The sequence below is a fragment of the Eucalyptus grandis genome, chromosome 10 (genome assembly GCF_016545825.1).
Source record: "Eucalyptus grandis isolate ANBG69807.140 chromosome 10, ASM1654582v1, whole genome shotgun sequence".
In the NCBI taxonomy this organism is placed as follows: domain Eukaryota; kingdom Viridiplantae; phylum Streptophyta; class Magnoliopsida; order Myrtales; family Myrtaceae; genus Eucalyptus; species Eucalyptus grandis.
The window spans coordinates 32,727,786-32,740,087 of NC_052621.1; the positions used below are offsets into that span (position 1 = coordinate 32,727,786).

Sequence of the window (12,302 nt, forward strand, 5' to 3'; positions counted from 1 at the left end):
ATGATGCTGCTTCTTTCCAAATAATCAACTGTGGGGTAGAGAGGAATAAAAAAATGGAAACATAACATGGAACATCACGGACTAATCAAGTTGATTCTCCAAACACGAGGGACGGTTTCTTTGTGCTCCGTGGAAGTTACTCGAGAACAAACAATGTTTACCATAACTTCACGTTCCGATCCATTGTCCATACAATCTACCATGCGAAACATGGAGAAAAGCTAATCAATCTGATGTGATCAAATTGGTGGGTTGTCATCGAGTTAGTGCTGATAAACTCATTTCAGTAATAGATCAGTCATAAAACTACTGAATGAATATAGTGACGTTTAATTCTATATCAATATGAACCGCTTGGTTGGCAAACTTAAGCATGGACAACATCGTAATATGAACTGTCATCCTAAAAGGAAAATTTGCTGTGAGTATCTACGTTTACAAAAAGAAAGAGACAAGCGTCACAAGAATCACGAAGAAACAAACACAAGCAATTTAATATAGGCGGAGCAAGCATAGTCTCAGTTATATCCTAGGCAGATGTCTCCTTGGATTTAGCTCCTAACAAGGTTTTTACCCTGTCTTTCTAATCCTTCCTTGCGTTGTTTTCCTCTTCTCTTCATCACATTCACACACATCTCTCTCTCATTATCATTGATCTTTCCATGCTCTCAACCTCTCCCTCCTCCACCCCCAACAATGGCTGACTCATCCTTCGACTTCGACTGCTCCTCCTTCTCCTCCCCCATCAACTCTCGTCGCCGACGCCATGTCACTCCAGCCACGTCGCGCCATGCATCCCGCACCTTCACGTCTCTCAGCTCGCGTCAGACGTCACACAGCCACACCCCGAGGCGGTTTCCCCACCCTTCGCCTGCCACACCGTTTGGGACGGATGACGACAGGTCATGGCAGGGCGAGCTGTCCTGGCAGTTTGAGCCGACAGGGTGGCGGGATGGCCAGAATCTTGGTGTGGCCCTAAGCCCCTGGGCTGCAACCACGCCGTCCCAAAGCCGAGTTTTTCGGCGGACGGCGAATGACTACTACCTCTCTCGCACAAGTGGTGGGTTTCGGAGCTTCACAAATCCTTACTTCGAGTATTCAGGGCACGGTGCTCTTGCTGGGGGGAGGCTTGAGCTGCAAAGTTTTGTGGACAGAGATACTAATGAGAGTGCATTCTTTGGAAGGAGTTATGCTGCTGGTGAGAATGCTAAGATCAAGAAGGGTCATTCAACCTTAGAAGTGATTAAGGAAGGAAGTAACGATGGCCGGTTTGGTCATAAGGATGAGCTCAAACTTATTGGCTACAACAAAAATGATGATTTTGAGAGGAAAGTGAGCTCTTTAAGTCCTCTTAGATATCATCGTCATGTGAATACTGATTACAACGATGACGCTGATAATGACAGTCGTGGTCATCGTCATCATAACATATTGCGTAGTGGACATGATTATGGTCACGGCACATCACATGGTCGACATGATCGTCGTGGACATGGACATTCAAGGTACAAGGAAGAAGACACGGATCATGGTCGTGATCGGCATGATCATGGCGAATGGGATTCAGGAATGCAATCTCACGGTCATGGAAATAGATATAATGTCATTGAAATATTACCTCCTGGTGACAATGAGTTCGATGAGGAAGAAGAGGATGAAGAAGAGCCAGTGAAGCCTATTGGGCTATTCGGCTTGTTCAAGTACTCGACCAAGTGGGATTTTGTTCTTGTGATCTTGGGGTGCTTGGGATCTCTGATTAATGGAGGTTCTCTTCCTTTGTATTCTTATCTTTTTGGAAAATTTGTGAACAAGATTGCTCTAGAATCGAAAACTGACAAACACCTGATGATGAAGCATGTCGACGAGGTATTAAAAATCTTCCCACTCTGTGGCCTTTCCTTCACCTTAACATGAATACCCAGGCTATGTTGGCGACCAGACCACAATTGTCCATCTCTTGTAGTTAGTGATGAAGCACGATAAATTGTCTCTGATTTCAGTATACTCTTCACCCGCAGTAAAGTGATTGATCCGGCACCTTATAGTCGATAGTGAATTAAAGTTCATATCATACATTGTGTGCGCATTTTGAGACTGCATTCTTTATGTGATTATTGCTACATGGTCAATAAATATGTTCAAATTTCTGGTGTTGATTTCATTTCAGGTATGTCTGCTTATGACTGGACTAGCAGCGGTAGTGGTGGTTGGAGCTTACATGCGTAAGAAAAAAATCTATATAAATGCATTTTCTGTTATTTTATTGGCGTCAAAATTTTAATATTAGGACCTTCTCTCCTATAGCTAAGTGGCGTCTGGTTCGTGTGCTGCCTTCATATTGTCTTCTATATTGCTTTGGAAAGAATTTAACCGCTTCAATTCTCTTTTTCTCCAAAGTTTGCAATTATACGTCCCTTGGCAATAGTTAAGTGAAGAGGCGTGGCAAAATTTTGCAGAAATAACGTGTTGGAGATTGGTAGGGGATAGAGCAGCTCAAAGGATAAGAACTAATTACCTGAGAGCAGTTCTGCGACAGGACATTGGCTTTTTCGACACACAAGTTAGCACCGGTGATATCATGCATGGAATCTCAAGTGATGTTGCGCAAACCAAGAAGTAATGGGTGAAAAGGTGCACTCTTTATGCTATTGCTCTCAGTTTCTCAATCTTTTGACACCCTTTTCCCATGTTATCAGGACCAGCCAAGCAGCGCATCTATTTCTTTTTCATAGACATCTCAATTCTTTTTTCTGTAATTTACAGATGGCGTACTTTGTTTATCATATTTTCGCTTTCATCTGTGGATATGCGGTTGGGTTCTTTCAATCGTGGAAAGTATCTCTAGCAGTATTTGCTGTCACCCCATTGACGATGTTCTGTGGCATTGCTTACAAGGCTGTCTATGTTGGTCTAGCTTCAAAGGAAGAGGTAATGAGGTACCAAATACGCTTGACATTGAAGGATCTTAATATGGGAGGTTTTCTAACTCCTTTCTTGTCCTTTTCTTCTTGATACAATATAGGTTTCTTATCGAAGAGCTGGCAGCGTTGCTGAGCAAGCTGTCAGCTCCATTAGAACGGTGTTTTCGTTTGTCGCGGAAGATAATTTGGCTGCAAGATATGCTGAATTGCTGTCAAGTTTAATTCCCATAGGAGCCAAGGTTGGGTTCGCAAGGGTGCAGGAATTGGAGTCATCTACTTGGTTACGTACTCAACATGGGCATTGGCCTTTTGGTACGGTTCTATATTGGTTGCTCGTGGCGAGCTCAGTGGAGGTCAAGCGATCGCTTGTTTCTTTGGTGTCAATCTCGGTGGAAGGTACTTAATTTCCATCATCATACATGTTGAATGACCTCAAGATGAATTATTCAATAAAAGAGAACTTAATGATTTTTTTAATGAACATTAGTAATACTATGCTACTCGGAGATGCATGAGGTTTCTGGTATGATGCATTGCAAATGCATATAAAGCTCTTGGCCAGAAGAAACTTGATTCACCTTCCTCATACTACAGGGGCTTGGCATTGTCGTTGTCCTACTTTGCTCAATTCGGGCAAGGCACTGTAGCAGCGACCCGGGTGTTCGAAGTAATAGACCGAGTCCCAGAAATAGATCCCTACGATCCTAGTGGGAGGATGCTCTCACATGTTCGAGGAAAGATAGAGTTCAGAGGAGTTAGTTTTGCATACCCAGCTCGTCCAGATGCTCCAATCCTCCGCTCCTTGAGCCTGGTGATTCCCTCTTCAAAGACTCTCGCATTGGTGGGTGTTAGTGGAGGTGGCAAATCCACCATATTCGCTCTGATAGAGAGGTTTTTTGATCCTATAAAGGGTAAGCTCATATGTACTTACAGTTATTTAAATGCAGATTGTTGCGCATTCTATTGACAGTCCCACAGGCAAATATAGTCGATAATGAGGGCTAATCTTAAGTGAAGCGTTGGATATTTATCTAGTTCTCCACTAACGTTTAGAAACGGCAGGCACAATTGCCTTGGACGGTCACGATATAAGGTCACTGCAGGTCAAGTGGCTAAGAAGTCAGATAGGCATGCTAGGCCAGGAGCCAGTTCTCTTTGCTGTAAGCATTATCGAAAATGTGATGATGGGCAAGGAGAACGCAACAAGGAAGGAAGCAATGGCTGCTTGTGTCGCAGCAAATGCCAGCAACTTCATCTTGGGCCTCCCACAAGGCTATGATACACAGGTGATACTGCTGAAATACTCGGTATTGGTATATACAAGGAACCAAACTGTCTATTTATATCTATTATGGAATTTAACAGTTTTTCTCAATTTGTGATCTCAAATTCTGGCTCTGACGCCTGACTAACTTCTGCCAGTCAATACTAGCCTCAAATGCATGAGTTGTCGCAAAACACTGACTCCTATGCAGGTCGGGGACAGAGGAACACTACTCTCAGGGAGGTCAAAAGCAACGGATTGCACTAGCCCGAGCCATGATCAAAGATCCTAGAATCCTTCTACTAGATGAGCCAACTAGTGCCTTAGACCCCGAGTCTGAAATTATAGTTCAAGAGGCAATCGACAAAATCTCCACTAACAGAACAGCCATTGTCATCGCCCACAGGCTTGCGACAGTAAGAAATGCTCATACAATTGCTGTGCTTGATCAAGGGTCTGTTGTTGAGATTGGTGACCATCGTCAGCTCATGGAAAAGGGCGGCGCCTACTATGACCTTGTCAAGCTAGCTTCTGAAGCAGTTTCCAAGCCTCCAGCAAAACAATTTGACATTGTTCAGAAGGTTGCTGACTCTGTCATAAATGATAAATCAGCGCACAATTTATCAGGTTCAAAGTATGACCATGAAGTCTCAAGATCAGACTACTATAAATCCCCGCATGACAACCAACTAGAGGATGGAGAACCACAAAAGCCAGTGCAAAGAAACTTTCAACTCTCTGAGATATGGAGCTTACAGAGGCCAGAGCTTTTTGTGCTGGTAGTAGGATTTCTCTTTGGTATGGTTGCGGGTGCAATTCTTTCAGTCTTCCCCTTGATACTTGGAGATGCCCTTGACATTTACTTTGATCCAGACAAGACAAACATAAAAAAAGGAGTCGGTCATCTTTGTTTGGTTCTAGTTGGTCTTGGCTTAGGGTGTATAATATCCATAACTGGGCAACAAGGTTTCTGCGGTTGGGCTGGAACAAAGCTCACGACAAGAGTTAGAAGCCTTCTATTCCATTCAATATTAAAGCAAGAACCAGGGTGGTTCGATTTCGAAGAGAATTCCACTGGAATACTTGTTTCAAGGTTGTCATCAGATTGTATCAGTTTTCGGTCAGTCCTAGGAGATCGATTTTCTGTCTTGTTCATGGGTCTAAGTGCAGCAGCCGCTGGGCTAGGTGTATCGTTCTACCTCCAATGGAGATTATCCCTAGTGGCAACAGCTGTTACCCCAATCACCCTTGGCGCAAGTTATTTGAGCTTGATCATAGGTATTGGACCGAAACTAGATAACCAGGCTTATGGCGTAGCAAGCAACATAGCTGCTGGGGCAATCTCAAACATTAGAACGGTAACGACATTCTCAGCTCAAGAACAGTTGATTGAATCCTTTGACCGTGCTTTATCTGAACCCAAGAAGAAGTCTGTGAGGAGGTCGCAGGTTTTAGGCTTAACCTCGGATTTGCTCAAGGTGCCATGTATGGTGCATATACTCTCACTCTCTGGTTCGGGAGCGTACCTTGTCAAAGAAGACAAGGCCAAGTTCGGTGACGTTTCCAAAATATTTCTCATTTTAGTACTCAGCTCATTCTCAGTCGGGCAACTAGCAGGTCTGGCCCCGGACACTTCAATGGCGGCGACAGCTGTTCCAGCTGTTCTTGAAATCATTAACAGGAGGCCTCAAATTGGCAATGACAAAGAGAGAGGAAGGAAACTCGAAAGGTCAAAACCTTGGGATATTGAGCTAAAAAAGGTAAATTTTGCATATCCATCGAGGCCGGAGGTGACTGTTCTGAGAGACTTCTATCTTAAGGTAAAAGCTGGCAGTAAGGTGGCTCTGGTGGGATCTAGCGGGTCAGGGAAATCAACGGTCATATGGTTGGTACAGAGATTTTATGACCCAAACCAGGGGAAGGTCCTGATGGGAGGGGTTGATCTGAGGGAGATGAATGTGAAATGGCTAAGGAGGCAGACGGCATTGGTAAGCCAAGAACCTGCACTTTTCGGAGGGAGTATCAGGGAGAACATAGCATTTGGAAATCCGAACGCTTCGTGGGCTGAGATCGAGGAAGCTGCAAAAGAAGCTTATATTCACAAGTTCATTAGTGCTCTTCCTCAAGGCTATGAAACCGAGGTACATTTTTTTTACATTGCTTTCCTCAGTTCTTTTACTGGCAAGCAAAGCGTTATACGTTGTCTGTTTGCCATGAGCTTAGTCCTATTCTATGATGGCTTTCTAAAACCTCATCTATTGGGTCCCTATGAATTAGTTTACTGTAAGTGATGGAGTACCGAAGTAGTTTAAGAGTAAGAGAAAAAATACAGTATAGCAAATAGGTTAACCTAAGAATTCTCTGCTGTTGCAGGTTGGCGAGAGTGGTGTCCAATTGTCTGGAGGTCAAAAGCAAAGGATTGCCATAGCAAGAGCCATGCTAAAAAATCGAGAGTGCTTCTACTAGACGAGGCCAGTAGTGCTTTGGACTTGGAATCTGAAAGACATGTTCAAGATGCGTTGAGGACGGCATCGAAACGAGCGACTACCATCGTTGTGGCGCATAGAATGTCTACCATTAGGGAAGCCGATATGATCGCTGTTGTCAAAGAAGGCAAGGTCACAGAGTACGGAAGCCATGATACGCTCATGGCCTCCCATGTTAATGGCCTCTACGCTAGTCTAGTTCGCGCCGAGAGCGAAGCTGTTGCATTCTCCTGAGCCTCTTTGTCTAACATTTACCAGTGGCTATAATAACTCCCTCTCCCTCTCCTGTCTCTGATACTGGCAAACAGAAACTGTGGTATCAATCTTTTTGTATAATAGACAGTTTGATGACCTCACAGAGCGGAAGTGTTGGTTCTTGGGATTGCTACAGGCATAGTGACTGAAACATTGTTAAAAGGATACGAAAATTAAAAAATTCAGAACATCATGCACCATTTCTGTATTTAACCTTTCTAGTCCTATATGCTAGGCCATGAAATCCGTCAATTCGTGTTATAGCACGGGTCAACTGATTCAAGGATGTCAGAATGACTAAGCGCAGGTATAAGAAAGTTGAGAGAGCTAATATACAAGCTGGCACAAATGTCCATATGTACGACATAAAAGATAATGGAAGAGTTGTATTACCTCTGATATTTCTGGTGCAGCTGACGCTGCTAAACACTAGCAAGTCGGCCAAAGATTAACACTAAGAGAGAGGAACCAAGATGGAGAGCCAGGGCACACGCTCAATTTGTGATCAACCTGCATAGGCATTACAAAACTAAATTCAGCATGTGCCCTGCTTCTCCAGCCTGGTTTTATCCTCTCCCTGACTTCCTTACACTTTCTGGTAATTAGCCTGCAAGAACTTACGGGGATGATTTCTTACCAAAAAAAAAAAAACTTACGGGGATGACTTTCAGGGACTAAGGCAAGCACAAGTTAGAATTCCGTTCCAACTAGTGGCAGACATAAGGGTCTTAAAAAAGATAAGGGATTTTGCATACGATTAACACTTGCAGTGATGGGACTAACGGGCCATTTTGTTGGTTGGTGGGTGGTTGATCTTTTCTGCAGGTTGGTTTAATGTGAATAAGCATTTACATGCATTGTTCTGTGAGCAAAATCCAGGAAGCATGTTGACCAACCAAGTTATGGTTTTCCGACTGTTGAGGTTTGGCTGCCAAAAGGTCAAGTTTGATGAAAATTGCTGTTCTGCTCTCAAATACTTTTCCTCGTCATACTCGAAGGCTAAAGCTTCATAAATTCTCTTATGCGATAAATTCAACTAATAGACAATATACACATTCTATCTTTTCTTTTCTTTTTCTTTGAAATTTAGCTTTCTTGGGTTCTCCATTTTACCCACAGAAGTCTTTGGTAAATCATAACCATGACCAATGCTAAAGAGGGCCTCGTATCATCACTTTAATAAGAGAAACTCGTTTAATGATTATATCAGGAATCTTTGTGCAGTTCTGACTTTACCCATGCTGACTAACCCTGAACAACTTCAAAACAAAAATAGCTCCAGCTAACCTATCACGGAAAAATCATCTACCACAATAACTAATTCAATGTACTCAAACAAATAGTAATAAGAAAAAAAAACTAAATAAAAATATAGCCTCAATTAGAAAGATCGAAACTTAAAAGTCATCCTCTTGGTTCTTACACCACATTCTGTCTTATGTATACCAGACAGGGAAAAGAGAACTGATATTTCTAAAATGAGAAGCTTAGCAACTGTCTTCCGATTCCAATCATGGTTAATATCGACAAAACCACTACAAACCAAATTTTTATATATGAAACCAATTAACAGCTTCTTGCACCTAATACTATGATATCAGTACTCTCGAAAAGTTAAATTCAGACGGCCACTTCGAAGCCTTGATTGTTCCAACAAAGTCTTGGGTGCAGAGTCCTGGACAATCGAAGGTACCCCATGAAAATATGTCTAGATTTTCCACCAAATATCAAGACGTCTCCTGATTCCAGTAAAACCTTTTCAGCTTTAACAATGTCTCTTTGATCTCCGTATAAAAATTCTGCCGAGTCTCCAATGGAGAAAGACACCACAGGTAATCCTTTGCGAAGACTTTCTTCACTCTCATCCCGATCCTGCATTTTGACAATGTCACAAAATTCTGTATCCAGCAAACCCAAACCTGACTGTCAATAGTGACGCTGTGTGAACCAAGACTCCTATTTCTATATACTATATAGAAAGACAGTAGAAATTTGCATCTACTCTGCAGCTCAAACAGACTAGAAGGGGTTAATGCTGTTTTTCCTTCGGAGGAGAGAGGTGATAGATCACATCTACCTCACAATTTACATGTTGCTTGGAGAAAAATAGCAGTAATAAAACCACGACTTTACTAGACTTGACTCCTTTAAGGAGCCATATCATATCAAAGACTTCAGTCAAAGAATTTCTGACAAAAGAATGTCGTACTTCGTCAGTACTCAAGGTAGAGGGGTTTCTACTGTTCAGAGGATAGATGAGCAGATAAGACATCCATCCTATAAAGATGGAACTTGAAAGTAAAGAGAATAATCAATTACAAAATATTAGCATCCAAGAAAGAACAATCTTCGATTAATGTATTTGGGCCTCCAAATTCAGCCTTACTACATCTGCCAGAACTATTCTGACAATGCAGTTCCTTGTGTAGGATATATCTACTCAGTAACAAATTTATATAAAACAGCCTAAATAAAGACCAACTAATTTATCCGATTAATTGCTACAAACCTGATGGAGACCAAGTCGGCCACTGGCAGTATAAAAGTTCACAATGCAAACGTTTGGGGTCATCAGTGGAAATTTTTCCTGCACATCGTTTTTCTTGACATTTTTACCCATAAGAGCATGAGAATCTTTGAGAGCTTTTGCAACCAAGTTACAAAATTCTTCCGGGATCCTTGGTGGTTTGGCTCCATCGATTGGCCGATGCTCTCCATACTTGCTTGTCTCAGGGTCCCAGTTTTTACCAAGGCACATCATTTTCAGATGCAACTTTGCACCATCCCGATAACCAGGTTGGTAGAAACCCCCAGCTCCAAGACCAAGGTCACGGCACAGCTTTACAATTTTAACCTAGCATCAGACAAGACAAGCATAAGATGCAGTTCCTAAACAGCTATAGATAGTAGGATTACACTGAGCAGACTCCATTCAAATACCACTGTAAGTAACTGAATATGCCAGTTATTATTTGTTGAAAAGCATATTTTAAGACAGCCAGGGAGAAGGTATCCATCATAATAGCAAACTGGTAACACCAAAATGGGGCTACTCATTCATACTGAGTAGTGCTAAGACTAACAAGTAATAGTCCTATGCTGCTTTCATTTTTATTTTTCTTTAATCATACCATGGGCTTGAACGTGATACAAATTTGCAAATCAATAGGCACAGATGTTACAAGTCAAAATTTTCAATCAAGAAGGACGCTTCTGTTCTTCTTCTCCCCCAAAATTTCCATTTCAAGAAAAGGTAGTGTTTGGAGAGGGATGTAACCGTATACCTGATCACCTACGGAGAGATAGCTTTTAAGAAGAACCATTCCAGGTCTCAATATCCTCCAATTATGTTCTTCCAGTGACCGTTTCTCTTCATTACGCTTTTCTCTATTCTTTACGAGCAACGACGGCTTCAGCATTACAGGTGTACCAACTTGGGGCACACAGATATCAAATCTTCCAGCCCCTGTGAACTCCTCAGCAGGCACCGAATCTTCAAAGCCAGCAATACTTTTCGTTTCCTCGCTTTTACCACTATTGGAATGTGAAGGTTGCTGAAGCTCACTTGGCGGAAAGTAACTATTTTTGTTGGGTGAAAGAGAATCATTCTCTGTTTCCTTGCTGTGAGTTTCATCAATTTGGATTCTGTTCATGCCCAAATTAAGTTCCGGGTCTGCAGGCTGAGAAGACAAGCAACATAATGGTTTCAATCTACTTAATACCTGAGCCACAGTGATTCAAGTCAAAGGCCCCCCGGAACTAAAATGGTTTCTAATTTGTTGCGAAAAAGAAGTCACATTGAGAGATAGATGATACCACGGACTTCAGTTTACTATAATAAACTAAAAGAACTTACAAGTGCATAAATACAGTAGACATGAAGCTGAATTGTTACATCAGCACTAATCTTTTACCGATGAAATAAACAAGCAGCGATGTCTGCTATCAATTTTGTCCATAGATTTCCATCATCCGTCTTACGCATAAATTAATAATGCTCATTCATCCCATATTAATCACACTTCCGATTTTCACCGACAGATAAATCCTTTTTTCACTTTCAGTCCAACAGTGAGGGGTCGGTTCTTTTTCTTGCAAACTTTCAAATTGCACAATTGTTTCTCCGTGTATTCTTCCATTAAGGGACATGCATCGGGCGGTGCATCATTTCTAGTTCACCTAAAAATAAACTCACTACCATAACGCCACAAACACCCCCATCATATCTACTAGCCAAAAAGCAGACTTTACAGAAACCCATTGCAACAAAGAGATGAACTTATCTACCCCCAACATCAAACCCAGAAAAACAAGAGCAAAACGACGCAGACCCACGAGAGGAGGGACAAAGATAAAACGATACAACGACCGGACAAATAACAAGTGCATAAGAGAAGAGAGAGGGGACACGAGGAGATTACAGAGGAGCGACGATGCGCAGGACCACCCACCGGACGCCAAGCTCGGCCTCCCGGCGGGGCGGAGCTCGATCCCACGTCGCGTGCTCTCCTGCCGCGGTTCATCTGCTCCGATTTTCGAAACTTGGGCCGTCGCAAAGGTCGGGTTTTTCCTCTTGTAGCGAGAGAAAGTCCGAGGACGAGAACGGCTTACATGCGTATATGTGTATGTGTGTACGGCTTTTCGTCTTCCGCCTGCGATGGAATTCGCTTCGAAAATCGAAACTGCTTTAAATGCTTCGCGAAGTCTCGCCTTTTCCGACGTCGAAGATTCAGGTTTCGAGGATGACGGTAGTAATAAGAGGGGAGTGATCGAAAATGTTGTTGTCGACCAGTGCCCAGGCATTTCTAGGCCGAAGCCCAAAAAGAAAATGAAAAAAAAAAAAAAAGAGCAAGCGCCGAGGAGTACATAATTGTCTAAATAATTATTAGGATAAAAATTGCAAAAATTTCCAAACTTTATCTATTGTAACACATTTATCATGATTTATTTATGTGATACATTTACTCTAGATTTATACAACGTAACACATTTATCTCAAGCTTATTTTTTGTAACACCAAAAGTCACGAACTTTTTTCAGTGACATCAAAAGATCCCAAATTTATATGTGTGTAACATATTTACATGAAAAATTTAGTGTTACAAAAAAAAATTGAGAATTTTTGATGTCACAAAAAATAAATTTAAAATATATGTCACGGTTTTTGGCATCAAAGAAGAAAATTGGATTGAATGTGTCAAAGTGAGCAAGGTTTGGGATTTTGGTGTCAAAAAATAATTTAGGGTGAATGTATCGCTTTAGATAAAGTATGAAATTTTTGTGTAGCTTTCTCCCTAATTATTAGAAAAACATGGGGGAGATAGTATATAATATAAAGTTTTCACTTATTCTACAGCAATATAAATCTGGCAACTT

At 41.8% G+C, this 12,302-nt stretch overlaps 2 protein-coding genes across 2 annotated transcripts; one reads left to right on the forward strand and one right to left on the reverse strand.

The window, feature by feature from the left end:
* The first annotated feature begins 696 nt into the window (after positions 1 to 696).
* On the forward strand, positions 697 to 7,027 carry LOC120288840 (ABC transporter B family member 19-like). Its single transcript, XM_039303001.1, is given in 15 exon segments — positions 697 to 1,866; positions 2,168 to 2,222; positions 2,457 to 2,606; positions 2,609 to 2,631; positions 2,764 to 2,928; positions 3,023 to 3,167; positions 3,170 to 3,317; positions 3,516 to 3,832; positions 3,984 to 4,207; positions 4,397 to 4,423; positions 4,425 to 5,646; positions 5,649 to 5,701; positions 5,703 to 6,326; positions 6,559 to 6,622; positions 6,625 to 7,027. Coding segments are annotated over 15 exon segments (4,668 nt in total). The 3' UTR covers positions 6,906 to 7,027.
* A 1,264-nt stretch (positions 7,028 to 8,291) lies between these two features.
* On the reverse strand, positions 8,292 to 11,716 carry LOC104422912. Its single transcript, XM_010035374.3, has 4 exons — positions 11,348 to 11,716; positions 10,211 to 10,606; positions 9,436 to 9,780; positions 8,292 to 8,798 (listed from the first exon to the last, which is right to left on the reverse strand). The coding sequence occupies exons 1-4, from the start codon at positions 11,447 to 11,449 to the stop codon at positions 8,547 to 8,549; spliced, it is 1,095 nt and encodes a 364-aa protein (XP_010033676.2). The 5' UTR covers positions 11,450 to 11,716; the 3' UTR covers positions 8,292 to 8,546.
* Between the last annotated feature and the right edge of the window lie 586 nt (positions 11,717 to 12,302).

Bases quoted from the DNA above. Each gene is read 5' to 3' on its own strand.
- LOC104422912 (XM_010035374.3), bottom strand. From the start codon at position 11,449: ATGAACCGCGGCAGGAGAGCACGCGACGTGGGATCGAGCTCCGCCCCG. The intron at 10,607-11,347 runs GTAATCTCCTCG...TTGTCTTCTCAG, and splicing joins CTGCGCATCGTCGCTCCTCT to CCTGCAGACCCGGAACTTAA. The intron at 8,799-9,435 runs GTTTGTAGCAAT...GTCAAAATGCAG, and splicing joins GCCGACTTGGTCTCCATCAG to GATCGGGATGAGAGTGAAGA.